This window comes from Mustela nigripes, chromosome 4 (genome assembly GCF_022355385.1).
Source record: "Mustela nigripes isolate SB6536 chromosome 4, MUSNIG.SB6536, whole genome shotgun sequence".
Lineage (NCBI taxonomy): Eukaryota > Metazoa > Chordata > Mammalia > Carnivora > Mustelidae > Mustela > Mustela nigripes.
The window spans coordinates 135,829,623-135,842,666 of NC_081560.1; the positions used below are offsets into that span (position 1 = coordinate 135,829,623).

The following is a 13,044-nucleotide window of genomic DNA, read 5'->3' on the forward strand; positions in this document are numbered from 1 at the left end:
TATCCCAAACCAGGCGGCTGTTGGATGCCAGTGGTCTACCTTCCATACCCAGACCCATGGTCCTTTCGTGAATCACTCACCAGGGCTGATTTTCCTGCTCATACTTTCCTGCTTATCCCTATTCTCCAAACAGATATGAGAAAATGACAAGTGGAATGTACCTGGGGGAGATTGTGCGGCAGATCCTGATTGACCTGACCAAGCAGGGTCTCCTCTTCCGTGGGCAGATTTCAGAGCGTCTCCGAACCAGGGGCATCTTTGAAACCAAGTTCCTGTCTCAGATCGAAAGGTAATGTGGGATCAAGTTCATGTGCTCGTGTGAGAGGCCCTCACTGGAATGTGCTGCTGTCAGGCTGGGGTCCAGCAGACTTGAGATTTAAAAATAAAGACATGAAGGGCCTGGCTGGGCAAAAGGTTTCTTTCTGGAGCTGCTCTGTCTCTCTAGCAGCATGAAGAATCATAGCACACAGTCAAAGCGCCCGTCGCATGCCAAGGCCCTGAGCTTACCAAACTGATAACATAGGGGTTAGCTTAGGCTGAAAAAACTGATCCTTTTTTGTTTCTGAAAAGGTGATGTGTCCATAATATGAAAAAAAAAAACTTTTAAAAAATCACCCAGGTGCTTGCGACTAACTATAACTGTTTTGATTTTTGCATATTCCCTTCCAAGTTTTTCAATGTGTGTAAACATATTTTAGTAATTACAATCATAGCACACATATCATTCTATATATTATTTACTTAGTGTTTGTACATGACAATTTTCCATTATAATTCTGGTTTTCTATTTTATTTTTTATTATGAAAAATTATAACATATATAAGAGTGAGGGAATGGTAAAATGATTCTAATGTTTGCATCACCACCTGATCAACTCACAGCCAGACTCAGTCCATTAATATACTCTTGCTTTTCCCACCCCCAAGCTGGATTAATTAATTAATATCCTGCCAGTGTTTCTATTTTCCAGATTGCCTAAAAATAATGTTTTTACAGTTCATTTGTTTGCGTCCATATCCAAAGTTCATACGGTGCAGCTGGTTGATATGTCTTTTAAAAATCTCTTTTAATGTATAGATTTCTCCTTTTGTTTCCCCTTGGAGTACATTTGATGAGGAAACTGTATCCTAGAAGTTTCCTGTGTTCTAGATTTTGCTGATTTCACTTTTAGCATTTTTCTCTCCCTTGTATTTCTTGGAAACTCACAAGAAGATCGAGATGCCTGGTTAGATTCAGTGTTGAAGTTTGGACAAGAATATGTCATAGGTGGCATTGAATTTTCTGTCTCTGTCTCTTTTATGTTGTTAGCAGTCATTGATGCTCATTGCCTAGATCTGTGATTGTAAAATGATGGTAAGTTAATGCTAATAGTCCGGCATTTTCTAGCTGGAATACTTCTAGAAAGAGAAACTTCCTCCTCTCAATTCTTTGGTATAATTATCATTTTAAATAGCTGCGTGATGTTACATGATATTGCTGTACTGTAATTTACTAAACTTTCCCTTTAATATAAGATGTCTAGCTTATAATTTATGGATTTCTGCAATTCTGAGAAATACCATAATTATTCTTCTTGTGTTATCATTTGCATCTCACAAATTATTTCCTTAGGAGTAGAAGCATTTGGTTAAAAGAAGCATTTCCCTATGGACACACTTTTTAAAAGATAGTTCTGGTTTCCACTACCACCAGTGATGTACAAATGTGTTGGTTTCGCTGCTTTTCCTACCAGCACTGGTTCTTATTAGAGATTTTGTATTTGGAATTTCTGTCAATTTGCATTCATTCAGTTAATTTTACTGGTCTTTATGGCCAGATGCCAGCAAGCCAAATACCACTTTGGGAGACAAGGAAAACTCCTTAGAAGTGAAAGCAGTGTACTTAATGAGAGAAATCTGCAGAGCAGATCTTGCTGTCTAAGGAGATGGAGGTAGAATCAGTAACAGCAGCAGCAATTTTGTGTTTTCAGAAATGTTGATCAGCAGATACCCAGCATCCTTTTATTTATGAATTTTTTTGGTCTGGCTTCAACCCATTAGATTCAAAGTTAAAAGTCATCACCTTTGATGATCAGAGGATCTTCTTTTGCTGCGGGGGGGCAAATGGTTTCTTCCTTCTGTGCAAGAGATAAGCAGATGGACTATCTTTGCCTTTTTTTTTTTTTGCCTGAGTACAAAGGAAGATGTCCCTGGACCAGGGTAAGTTAGCAGGACCTATATGCCTCTAGGAATATTTGCTTCTGGCACACCAAAGGCGTCTGCTTTGGATGCTATGATTTCCAGTTTCTAGGTATTTTATGTATTTTTAAACTTCATGGAATAAAAATCATATCCAATGTCGTGCCAGTTGGGAATGGGAGGTGCTATGTGCACTGTGACCCATTTCAAAGCACATTGTCCAATGGATGTACCAGGGACCTTGGGGGGAATCCTGGGCTTACCTCCGAGACTGAGTTTAAGATTGCTTGTGCTGTGTGAGCTGGGGCAAGTCGCTTTACCTCTCTGGATGACAATTTCTTTCATTATAGAGGATAAATGCTCTACTGCTTAACCCCAATGATCGACCCAATCAAGTAGGGGAATGTACATGAAAGTACTAGGTAAACTGTGATGGGCTAGGTGAGCTAGGTAAACTAGGTAAACTGTGATGGGCTAGGTGAACTAGGTGAGCTAGGTAAACTAATGGGCTAGGTGAACTAGGTGAGCTGGGTTAACTGTGATGGCCAAACTGTGGAAAGAATTTCAGGTTTTGTTATTTTATATACTGAAAAAAAATCCACTTTTTTTCATCCTATACAAATATTACTCATTCATAAGCAAAAGGAAGGGGCACCTGGCTGGGCTCAGTCGGAAGAGCATGTGACTCTTGGTCTAGTGGTTGTGAATTCAATTCCCAATGTTGGGTATAGATAGACATTACTTTTTTTTAAAAAAGATTTTATTTATTTATTTGAGAGAGAAAGAGAAAGAGAAAGAGAGACAGAGCATGAACAGAGAGAGGGAGAGGCAGACTCCCCACTGACCAGGGAGCCCAATGTAGGGCTCTATCTCAGAACCCTGAGATCATGACCTGAGCTGAAGGAGACACTTAACTGACTGAGCCACCCAGGTTCCCTGGGTGTAGAGATTACTTAAATTTAAAAAAAAAAAAAAAAAAAAAAAAAGCAAAAGGAAGAAAGAACTACTATAATCATACTAGCATCTAAATAGATTTCCTTCTGCCCTTTTTTTTTTCCTGAGCAAAGACAAATATTCAAAAACAAAACCAAATCAAGATCATATGGTACATAGCATTTTACCATCTATTTTTTTCACTTAATATGTTGTGAACATTTGCATTAAACATTCTTATGCAAGCTCATCATTGGGATCTACAAAGGATTCTATTATCTGACTACACCACCATTTACCTATTGAATCCGCTCTATGGCCAGAAGGGTTATTTCTCAATTTTTCTCCCTTGATAACAGTCTTCCCTACATATTCCCTGAGACAGTCAAGGCTATAATTTTACATTGTGTAGCTTGGAAGTCAGAGCTCCTTAAGTTCCCTGGGAGATAATCAGGGTCTAGACTTGAGGCCAGCCTGTCCCCAGAGCAGGTGCTTCTGTGCTTATGGTCCGGTGGGTGGGTTCCTGTTCACTAAGGTGCTGATTTTACATTGTTTATTAATTTATTCACTTCCCCATTGAATGTACACAGCCCTATGCTGGTTTCTATTGAGAACAGAATACAGTCTTACCCTCATAGAGCACGTAGTCTAGTTGGGAAGAAAAAACAGAAAATTAGAAAAAGTTAAGGGGAAGGAAAATTGGCCTCCAGTTGAACAGGGCCCAAGTAGCGGGAGCTCCCATGCTTAGTGGGAGAGGTTAGACTGGGTGTGAGAAGGCGGGTGCTTGAATCCCTGCTCTCGACTCTCTGTGGATGTCTCTAGCACCGTGAACCTCAGATTCCTCTTCGGAAAACGCACACCAGATGTGTTAGTTGCTGAATCTAATAAGAACTTCTAGTGAGATAATAGATTTGAACATGCCTAACACAAGAGGTGCCCACACATTATTTCTGGAAGGTGGTGGGACTTCCGAGGGCTTGGGGAGGCAGATTGCAGGCTTCCTTGAGTCCCAGCTTCTGGGTTAGCGCATTCTGCGCTAACTCAGCCATTGCTTGGATCATTTTTCCCTCCTTCCTCCTGGGGCATTGGAGGCTGCAGAGTTGTGAATCATGTGGAGCAGGTTTGAGGGCTCTGGGAAGCAGGTCCTGACGTCCCGCTCTGCTTGCCCGCAGCGATCGGCTGGCCCTCCTCCAGGTCAGGAGGATTCTGCAGCAGCTGGGCCTGGACAGCACATGTGAGGACAGCATCGTGGTGAAAGAGGTGTGCGGAGCCGTGTCCCGGAGGGCGGCCCAGCTCTACGGTGCTGGCCTGGCTGCCATCGTGGAGAAAAGGAGGGAAGACCAGGGGCTAGAGTACTTGAACATCACCGTGGGAGTGGACGGCACCCTGTACAAGCTGCACCCGCAGTGAGTGCGCTGGAGAGGCCGGGATGGGAGGGCATGGACCCCACTCTATCTAACAGACAAGGTGTGAGCCTGCAGGGCTCTCTCCCCCAGTGGTTAGGATGTGGGAGTATTCGCCGTCCTCTCTGGACCCCATGCTCCTCGAGGCAGTCGTAATCTCCACCTTGTAGGACTGCATAAGGATTGAGGTCCCAGTGCTCCACAAATGCATGTGACTAGTTCTAACTACTCCCACCAGACCTCACAGGGAAGCAATGAGAACTGAGTATTTTGCACCGCACACAGCATTTGTCAAGTATGAACAGGTCATAATTTTCTTAGCTCAGAGCCAGTGGACAGAAGGATTAATGTAAGTTTGAATCCTGGCTCCACCACTTAGAAGCTGGGAGACCTAGGCCCAGTTTCTTACCATCTCTGAGCCTCAGTTCTTAATCTGTAAAACGATGACAAAAATCTTACCTACCTCATAGGTTGTCATGAGGGCAAAGTTAAACAGTGTGTGTAGAGTGTATGGCACATCACAAAAATGTCAGTCATTAAAGCTGTTATTTTTTTTTGAAAGCTATTATTTTTCTTTAATGTTTAATAGATTGTTTTGGTGAAGAGAAAAAGTATTAATTTTATAAAGATTTCCAATCATATTGAAACCTATACACGAACATACTGTTATCGTAATTCTGGATCATTAGCTCTTCCAATGATGATGGCTCATTATCCGAAATAATGGACTGCTATCTTTTCTTGTTTTTCCCCTTAGAATCACTTATTTTATTATTATTATTATTGTTTTTATTATTATTTTGTTGACATCTCATTTGATCTATTAATGGGAAAAAGACAAAGGAAATCAATTTTTTTTAAAAAACCTGGGGTTTTCTGATTTACTGTGCTGTCTGCTATCAACTGTTAATTACTTTCCTAGAATCATATGGACTTTTAAAATCTTAATTCATAACTGATTGACTAGAAAACATCCCATAGCCAATCTAACCACCAAGGTCAATGTGCTGGAAGGCAGGGTTTTGGAACGACTCAGTAACCAGCCCTTCACACTGCTTTCCCTCTGTCACCCCCATCTCTACCCTAACGCTTTAAGGCTTATCTGTAGTTTAAAATTAAAGGAAATGGACCATCTTATCAAAAGAGAGTCGATCCTTAGTGTTGAGATTTTAGGTATAAGAGAAGTGGGATTATAGAAATAAAAATGGATATAGGAACAGAACTTCCTGTCCTCTCAAATGAGACCCCTGGATAAACATCTTTATTTAAGTTGGTCCATGGTGCTGGGATTGCTTATGAAGGGATATATATACTATGGAATATGCAGTTGAAAGACTCTCATTCTAGGAAAATTAGTTAAAGAACATTTTCATTACTTTTGGTTCCACAAGAATCACTTATTTCTGATGTGGTACCAACAAGCCTCTCTCTTAAACCAAAACTGGACCAAAGGACAAAAACCACATGATCATACCTTTTTTCTTTTTTAAATTTTTATTTATTTATTTGTTTGTTTATTTGTTTACTTGTTTATTTATTTGAGAGAGAGAGAGAGCAGGGAGAGGAGCCAAGGGGGAGGGAGAAGGACAAGCAGACTCTGCTGAGCGTAGAGCCTGATGGAAGGCTCGATCTCACGACCATGAGACCATGGCCTGAGCTAAAATCAAAAGTCAGATGCTTCACCTGAGCCACCCAGGCACCCCATAATAATTGCTTTTAAACTGTTATTTATTACACTTTGTATGTATATTCTATATGTGAAACACCGATAATAGTCTCTGGCTTTAGTAGTTGCTCAATAAAAGGTACAATTAAAACAGCTCTTCATCAAGTGGTATGGGAAGCCTGTAGAAGCAATCTGGAAGGAACAAACTAGTTTGGAATTATTCATAAATATGTTGGTCATGTATGTAAGTGCTGATGATGTTTCTCTTTCTCTCTTTCATAGCTTTTCTCGGATCTTGCAGGAAACTGTGAAGGAACTGGCTCCTCGATGTGACGTGACGCTCATACTGTCAGAAGATGGGAGTGGAAAGGGAGCCGCTCTGATCACTGCTGTGGCCAAGAGGTTGCAGCAGGCCCAGAAGGAGAAGTAGGAACTCCTTGGGGCTTGGGCCCGATGTGCCTTGGATACTGGCCAGCCTTTCCTCCGGCAGATGAGTTGGGGTCTGGGACCAACAGGCAAGCTTCTAGCGGACTTCACATTCTGGGTGGCCAAAAGAGAACCCTGGGTTCTTGGGTACTTCTAGCATTTTGTTACTTGGTTCTGTTTTCAGGGGCATTCAATGACATTTCTGATTGGCATATTTGACCCAAAATGGGCCAATTTGTAAAATCAAAGCATTTGGGCCTGAAATAATCCCCTTTTAGCAATTTTTTCAGTTGAGGCCTGAGCTGCTAGTTCTCTATGGCTTTGGGTCCCGTGGCTTTTGGACTTAGAAACATGTCCACAGTCTGCCCCCGTGGCCTGGCTGGCTGAGCTCTCCACTGGGATGCTTCAGCCATTGCTTGCAGTAGATTGGGTCCTCACTCACAGATACCCCTTTGAGAAGGATAGGGATTCATGTAATAAACTGGAAATCTAATCTGACTTGTTCTTAACTCATCATGCTGACAAGGGAAAGCGAATAAAGACCTGGGAGTATCAGCCCCAGGATGAAGAAGGGTTGGTTACCAGGCAACCCTGCAGGAATCTTTTCATGCTTAAAGTGAGTTATAGCAGCACCTGTAGGATTTTGTTTCTCAATGTTGTGTGTGTGACGGGGAGGGGTGCCATTTGGGGCACCTGTTTTCATTTTACATGTGGTTTGTGTTGCTACTGTGGGTAGTTGTTTTCAGGACTGTTAGGTATATGAAATCCAGTAAATGAATAAAAAATATTTGATTTCCTAAGAATCTTTGCATGAGGTATCAGTATTTCATTGGGGAGGCTCGCTCGCTAACTTCATGCCCTGCTTGTGGAATAAGGACACTGACGTTTCTGAGAGCATCTCTCTCACCCAAACTTCTTCCCAACAGGGAGAAATATACAGAGTATCTTTTGTCATACTTCAACCATTTATCCAAATCTCATTTGAACAAGTACTTTTCATAACTGGGGCATTTACCATGTGATCCTACAGCCCTTGCCTTTGAACAGCTAAAGTTGACCGGAGGGCCTTTGGAGTTCCAAGCTGACTTCTACCTTCCTGGAACTCAGCCCTCCCCACCTGCCCTGTTAGACTGCATTCTCCCTTCCAGAACTAATCAGACTTGGCCTGTCCTTACCCATTTCCCTGCTGGATATCCTCACTTTTTCTTAATGCCCCCCCCTCATCTGAACCACCTGTGACTTCCTACCTCATTACCAGATTTCCTGCATGTGTTTCTCATCTGGCCCCTAGATTGAAAGATTTTTTTGTTACATACATTATTGTATTGCTCCAGTGAACCCAGGATGATGATGTTCTTACTAAATGCTTACTAGATGGAGACATGGTTGAAAAATGAACTGTTCCAAGAAATTTTCTTTAGAAAGAGTGGAGGCCATTATCATGGGCCACAGACTGAAGAGAATAATATCCCAGATCAAAATAAAATCCAGGTCGGTTTTATTTTGATTTATGTACTTAATTCCTGGTGGTAATTGTCACCATTTGTTGAAGCAGGATGTTCAGACAGACAGGATGGAGGAGGCTGAAGGAGGGTAAGAGAGAGGCCAGCTGGGGCTGGGGACACGTGAGGGAGCTGAGGTTCCCTAGGAACTCTTTTTTCGTATATCCAGTAAACGTGTAGAGAGATACTGCTGTGGGGAGGGCCTAGATTTACCAAAATGAATTTTTTTGGTTTGTATTTTAAGATTATACCCCTCTGGGGATGCTGTATGGATTTACTTATTTTTCTGTATTTTGAAGTTACGCTCCTTGGGGTAATGTTCCACCTTACCAGATTTTGTCTTCATCAACCCCAAACCTTGTAGTCCTTGTTATCTCTCCCGGGTTCTCTGTTTCCTTGGGAAGACACGTCCAGCCCCCAGTCCCTTTTCCTCCTGCCTCTGCTGGGAGTCTTTGCCTTCACCCTCACGCCTGGATGGGTGATCTGGTCCAGAGAGGCAGGCACTCGGGCCACCACATTGTCCCATACCTAGTCCCCTCGCCACGTGTTTGGCAGGTTTGAGGAGCTCACCCAGCTCTGGGATATTACCAGGAAAAGAGCCCCCAAGGTATCTAGGCAACCTTGCACATTCTGACTAATTGATAGCATCATAGGATCTTTGAATCCGGACGGAACTGCAGAGAGGGCACACAACCATCTTGCTGTCTTTGGACAGGCTGGCCCCTGAAACACCAGGGGCAATGGAAGGCTAACTTCTCCTCAAAGTTTACTAGGCAAGACCAGCAGCCACACCAACAAGGTAAAGTGTCCTCATGTGGACCCGACTTTTCCTCTTAGGAAGGGCTTCTTAGTCTATATTTCTGCCCTGTGGTTAGTTTCTCCCAGTAACCTTTTGGCTAAAAAGAACTGATAGATTTAAGAACTAGATTTTCCCCCATGACTCTGACTCTTCAGAAGAAGGGACCTCATTCCCGTTTGTCTGTCTTCAGCAATCTTGTGTACGCTTCTTCCCATTACCTGGAATGTGGGCTCTTTGAGAGTAAGGACTTAGATCTCGTCTTTCCTCTTTTCCCCGGAGCCTGCCACAGTGACTGGCATTGAGTAACCATTAGATAATTCTCTACATGGATGAGTGACGGATGCTCAAACAAGTGTGTGGACAAATTGATGGCTCTCCCTTGAGTCTCTTCATTCTTTAGCCTCTCCCAATGGGACCTGAGCCTTATAACACGTGAAATTTTCTATCAATGATCATCCAGTGAATGCCAAGCCCTGTTCTAGGCACGTAGGACTCAGAGGAATAGAAGACAGCACTCCTGCTTTATTAGAATTCACATGCTAGCAATGAAGGATAGACATAAATACCTTCAATACATAATGCTTCTCAAATGCCTAAAATGCATGAGAGTACAAGGGAAGCCAGTGGCATTGAATTACAATTATTAGGTTGAAGTGGTGATTAAAGTAACATATGGGCTTATTTTTTAATGCACTGTAATGAGATCTAGCAGGAACCTGATAACAACCAGAATTCTGAAATCCTGATGAGAGTAAACAGTGTTTTGAGACGCTTGCAACAACAGCGCAGATATGAAAATGGCCATGGTTTCTCCCGGAGACAAAGTCCCAGGTGCTGCTACCAGTTCTGTGGTTTGTTACCTACATCCAAAATGGAACAGGGATGATGAATTTCGATGAGCGGTGATTGAAAATTAGTCCCAAAGAAGCTCGGGGACTCCCCACTTTGGGGGTCTCTCCCTCGGGGACCTAGGTTGATAATTCCCAATTGAAATGATCTATTAGACCTGGCACTCAATCAGGGAGGGCGTCTTAGATGGCAGAGGCAGTGTGGTTTGGACTCAGAAGAATCAGGCATGTTATTCAACCTTTCTGAGCTGCAATTTCCTCCCCTAAGAATGGAGGATGCTAGAACAATCTAACAAGGTTATGCTAACCACACAAACTAAATACATGGACACGGGGATCGGCTGTGAGCCACTTGTACACGTGTGAAGTCGTTGCGTTACAGCTGTAGCTGTTGTTAGGTGGCCTGTCTTATTGGTATGATTCCCTGGAACATCAACCTAAAGGTCCTTCCGAGCTGATTGCCCAGACATGCGGATCGGTAAAGAATGGCAATTGGGAGAAATGCATTTCTCACAACCCCTTCCCTCTACCTCCACTGTCTTGATATATACAGTCTTGTACTGTTTCACAGTTGAAACTCCTCGTGAACCATATTTCGTTACAGAGAGTACAAGGATGACTTGGGCCAAGTCAGGAACGGTAGAGGGATCTGGTAGCTCATCTTTGGGGTGAACTACGAGGGTCAGTTAGAGGAGAAGAGTTGAATTCCTTTCTCGTCCAGCCAGAGAAAGAATGATGCTGGTGAGAAAATGAAGCTAAAAATCTTCTTCCTTTTTTTCCTTTTTTAATATATAAGAAAGAGAGAGAGCAAGGTAGGTTACTGATAATATAGGGAATCAGAATGGTTTGGGGGACTGACCTAAAAAGCAGCAATGCATTGACAGCACAGGACAATTCGAGGTGGGGGGTGGCATTTACAGCACTGTCTGTATGTGGCCCAGTTCCTGCTGAGTTACCTCTGTGACAGCCAGCATGGTATAGAGTGGCCTTTCACAACGTCAGCCAGTCTGGAGTCATTCTTTCCTCTAGTGCTCTGGTGAAATGGTTCAGTTCTCTACCCCACATACTGCAGGGAGGCCTGTCTCCACTCATTTTTCAACATTCCCGAATGGAATGCTTACATCTTCCAATTACTCCTCTTATTCCTGCCTCCAGTTTGCTTCCGCTCGTCTCAGTTGATGTCACAATTTCTGCAGCTCCTGCCTCTCTCTCTCTGTCTCTCTCTCTCTCTCTGTTTTGTCTGATATACGGAACTGGCCCTTCTTCTTGGATTCCCCAAACACCATTAACTCGAGGCCAATGTCTGGAACAGACTGAGCTAGAGGCTTGGGGATTGTGGAATGGGGACCACTTCACAGAATAGGAAACAACTTAAATATGAGTATCAGATACCAAAATTCTATGACTATCTCCACCCCAGAGAATTTTTCACAGACTGTCATTCCTCACAGGCTTTGCTGGTTGCATGGATTATGATTTCTCCCCAAATACTCTTCAGGCTTCCTTTTCTTATCCTCCTCTTCTCAGAATTCTGGACTCTTCCCATAAAATGAAAAATTCTTACCATTTTGTTTCATAGAGCTAATGATTCTTCTATAGCGTTAACCCACCCCTATGCCAGCCCAACGGACCTCACCTTTCCCAGCCAAAATGTTCCCATTGAGGTATTTGAATAAAAAGAGGGGTTTTCTCTCTAAAAGGAATTATTCTGTTCTCTTACAGTCAAGTTACAGCAAGCTTTTTCCCTTGACATCCAGCAAACTCCCCGTATTTTAAGCAATGACATCGTTACCACAGTCAAGATAATAAACATATCTATCACCACCAAAAGTCTCCTTGTGACCTTTTGTAATTCCTCCTTTCTGTCCAGTTTCGCTTTCCTTTTACTCAGTTAACTATTGAGTGGCTCTCTGTTTCTATATAATTTAATTTGCATTTTTTAGAATGAAGCAGATAGTTGGTATACTTTTAAAATCTGGCTTTCTTCACTCAGTATACTTATTTTGAGACTCATTCATGTGGATGCAAGTATTGATTTCATTCCTTTGATTGCTGACTATTCCATTGTATGGATATACCACAGTTCATTTATCCATTCATCTGTTCATGGATTTTTGGGTTGGTTCCAGTTTTGGGCTATTACAAATAAGACAGCTATGATCATTGTATACAAGTCTTTGTGTGGACCTCTACTTTCATTTCTCCTGGGTAAATACCTCGGAGTAGAATAGCTAGGTCATTGAATTAAATTTTTAGACAAAAGCCAAACTATTTTCCAAAGTAGTTGAACCATTTTATACTCCCATCAGTAGTATACGAGAATTTGAGTTTTCCACATATTTGCTAAAACTTGGATTGGTTGATCTTTTTATTGATGGATTGATTGATTGATTAGTTGGTCTTTTTAGTTTTAGACATTCTAATAGGTGTATAGTGGTATATAATTGTTTTAATTTGTATTTCCCAGATATTTAACATTTCTTGAGAGCTTGTTTGGAGGTTCTAGCAGGGGAGCGCAGCTACTCGTATACCCTTGACCGAAGAACGGTCCTCTCCTCTATCGGGGAAGGTCGTCCTCTTCGACCGAGCGCGCAGCTTCGGGAGGGACGCACATGGAGCGGTGAGGGAGGAAGGGGACACCCGCCTAGCCAGCCAGATCAGCCGAATCAACCCTGGCGATCAATGGGGTGACAGATGTCGCAGCCAGATCGCCCTCACATCCGACATTTCTTCATATATTTATGGACCAAATGTTTTCCTTCTTCTATGAAATGTTTTAGTCATGGCTTTTGCCTATTTTTAAATTGGGCTCTTTGTTCCTTCTTATTGATTTATAAGAGTTCTTTATATATTATAGATCTAGTCTTTTGTCAGTTTTAGGCATTACCAATATCTTCTCACTTTTTTCATTTTCTGTAAGGTTTTGATGAACACAGTTCTTAATATTGTCAAAATTCTTAATCTTTTTTAAAAAGTTAGCATTTGGGGGGCACCTGTGTTGGCTCAGTTGGTTAAACAGCTGACTCTTCATTTCATCTTCGGTCATGATCTCAGGGGTATGGGATTGAGCCCAATGTCAGGCTCTGTGCTCAGACTGGAATTCTGCTTATCCCTCTCTCTCTGCTTCTACCCTCGATAGCTCACACTTTCTCTTAAAAAAAAAAAGTTAGCATTTTTTTTGTTTCTTAACCAATCTTTCTTTACCCTCAAGGTCAGAAGAATTTTCAACAGTATTGTCTTCTTTTTTTTTTTTTTTTTAAGATTTTATTTATTTATTTGACAGAGAGAG

General features: G+C 42.1%; 1 protein-coding gene across 1 annotated transcript in view; it reads left to right on the forward strand.

The window, feature by feature from the left end:
* The window catches only part of HKDC1 (hexokinase domain containing 1), a 37,034-nt gene extending 29,691 nt beyond the window's left edge, over window positions 1–7,343 (forward strand). The window contains exons 15-17 of the mRNA XM_059395828.1: window positions 134–289; window positions 4,284–4,517; window positions 6,463–7,343. Coding sequence (XP_059251811.1) covers window positions 134–289; window positions 4,284–4,517; window positions 6,463–6,610 — 538 coding nt within the window. The 3' untranslated portion in view covers window positions 6,611–7,343. The remainder of the gene's footprint in view (window positions 1–133; window positions 290–4,283; window positions 4,518–6,462) is intronic.
* The last annotated feature ends 5,701 nt before the right edge of the window (window positions 7,344–13,044 follow it).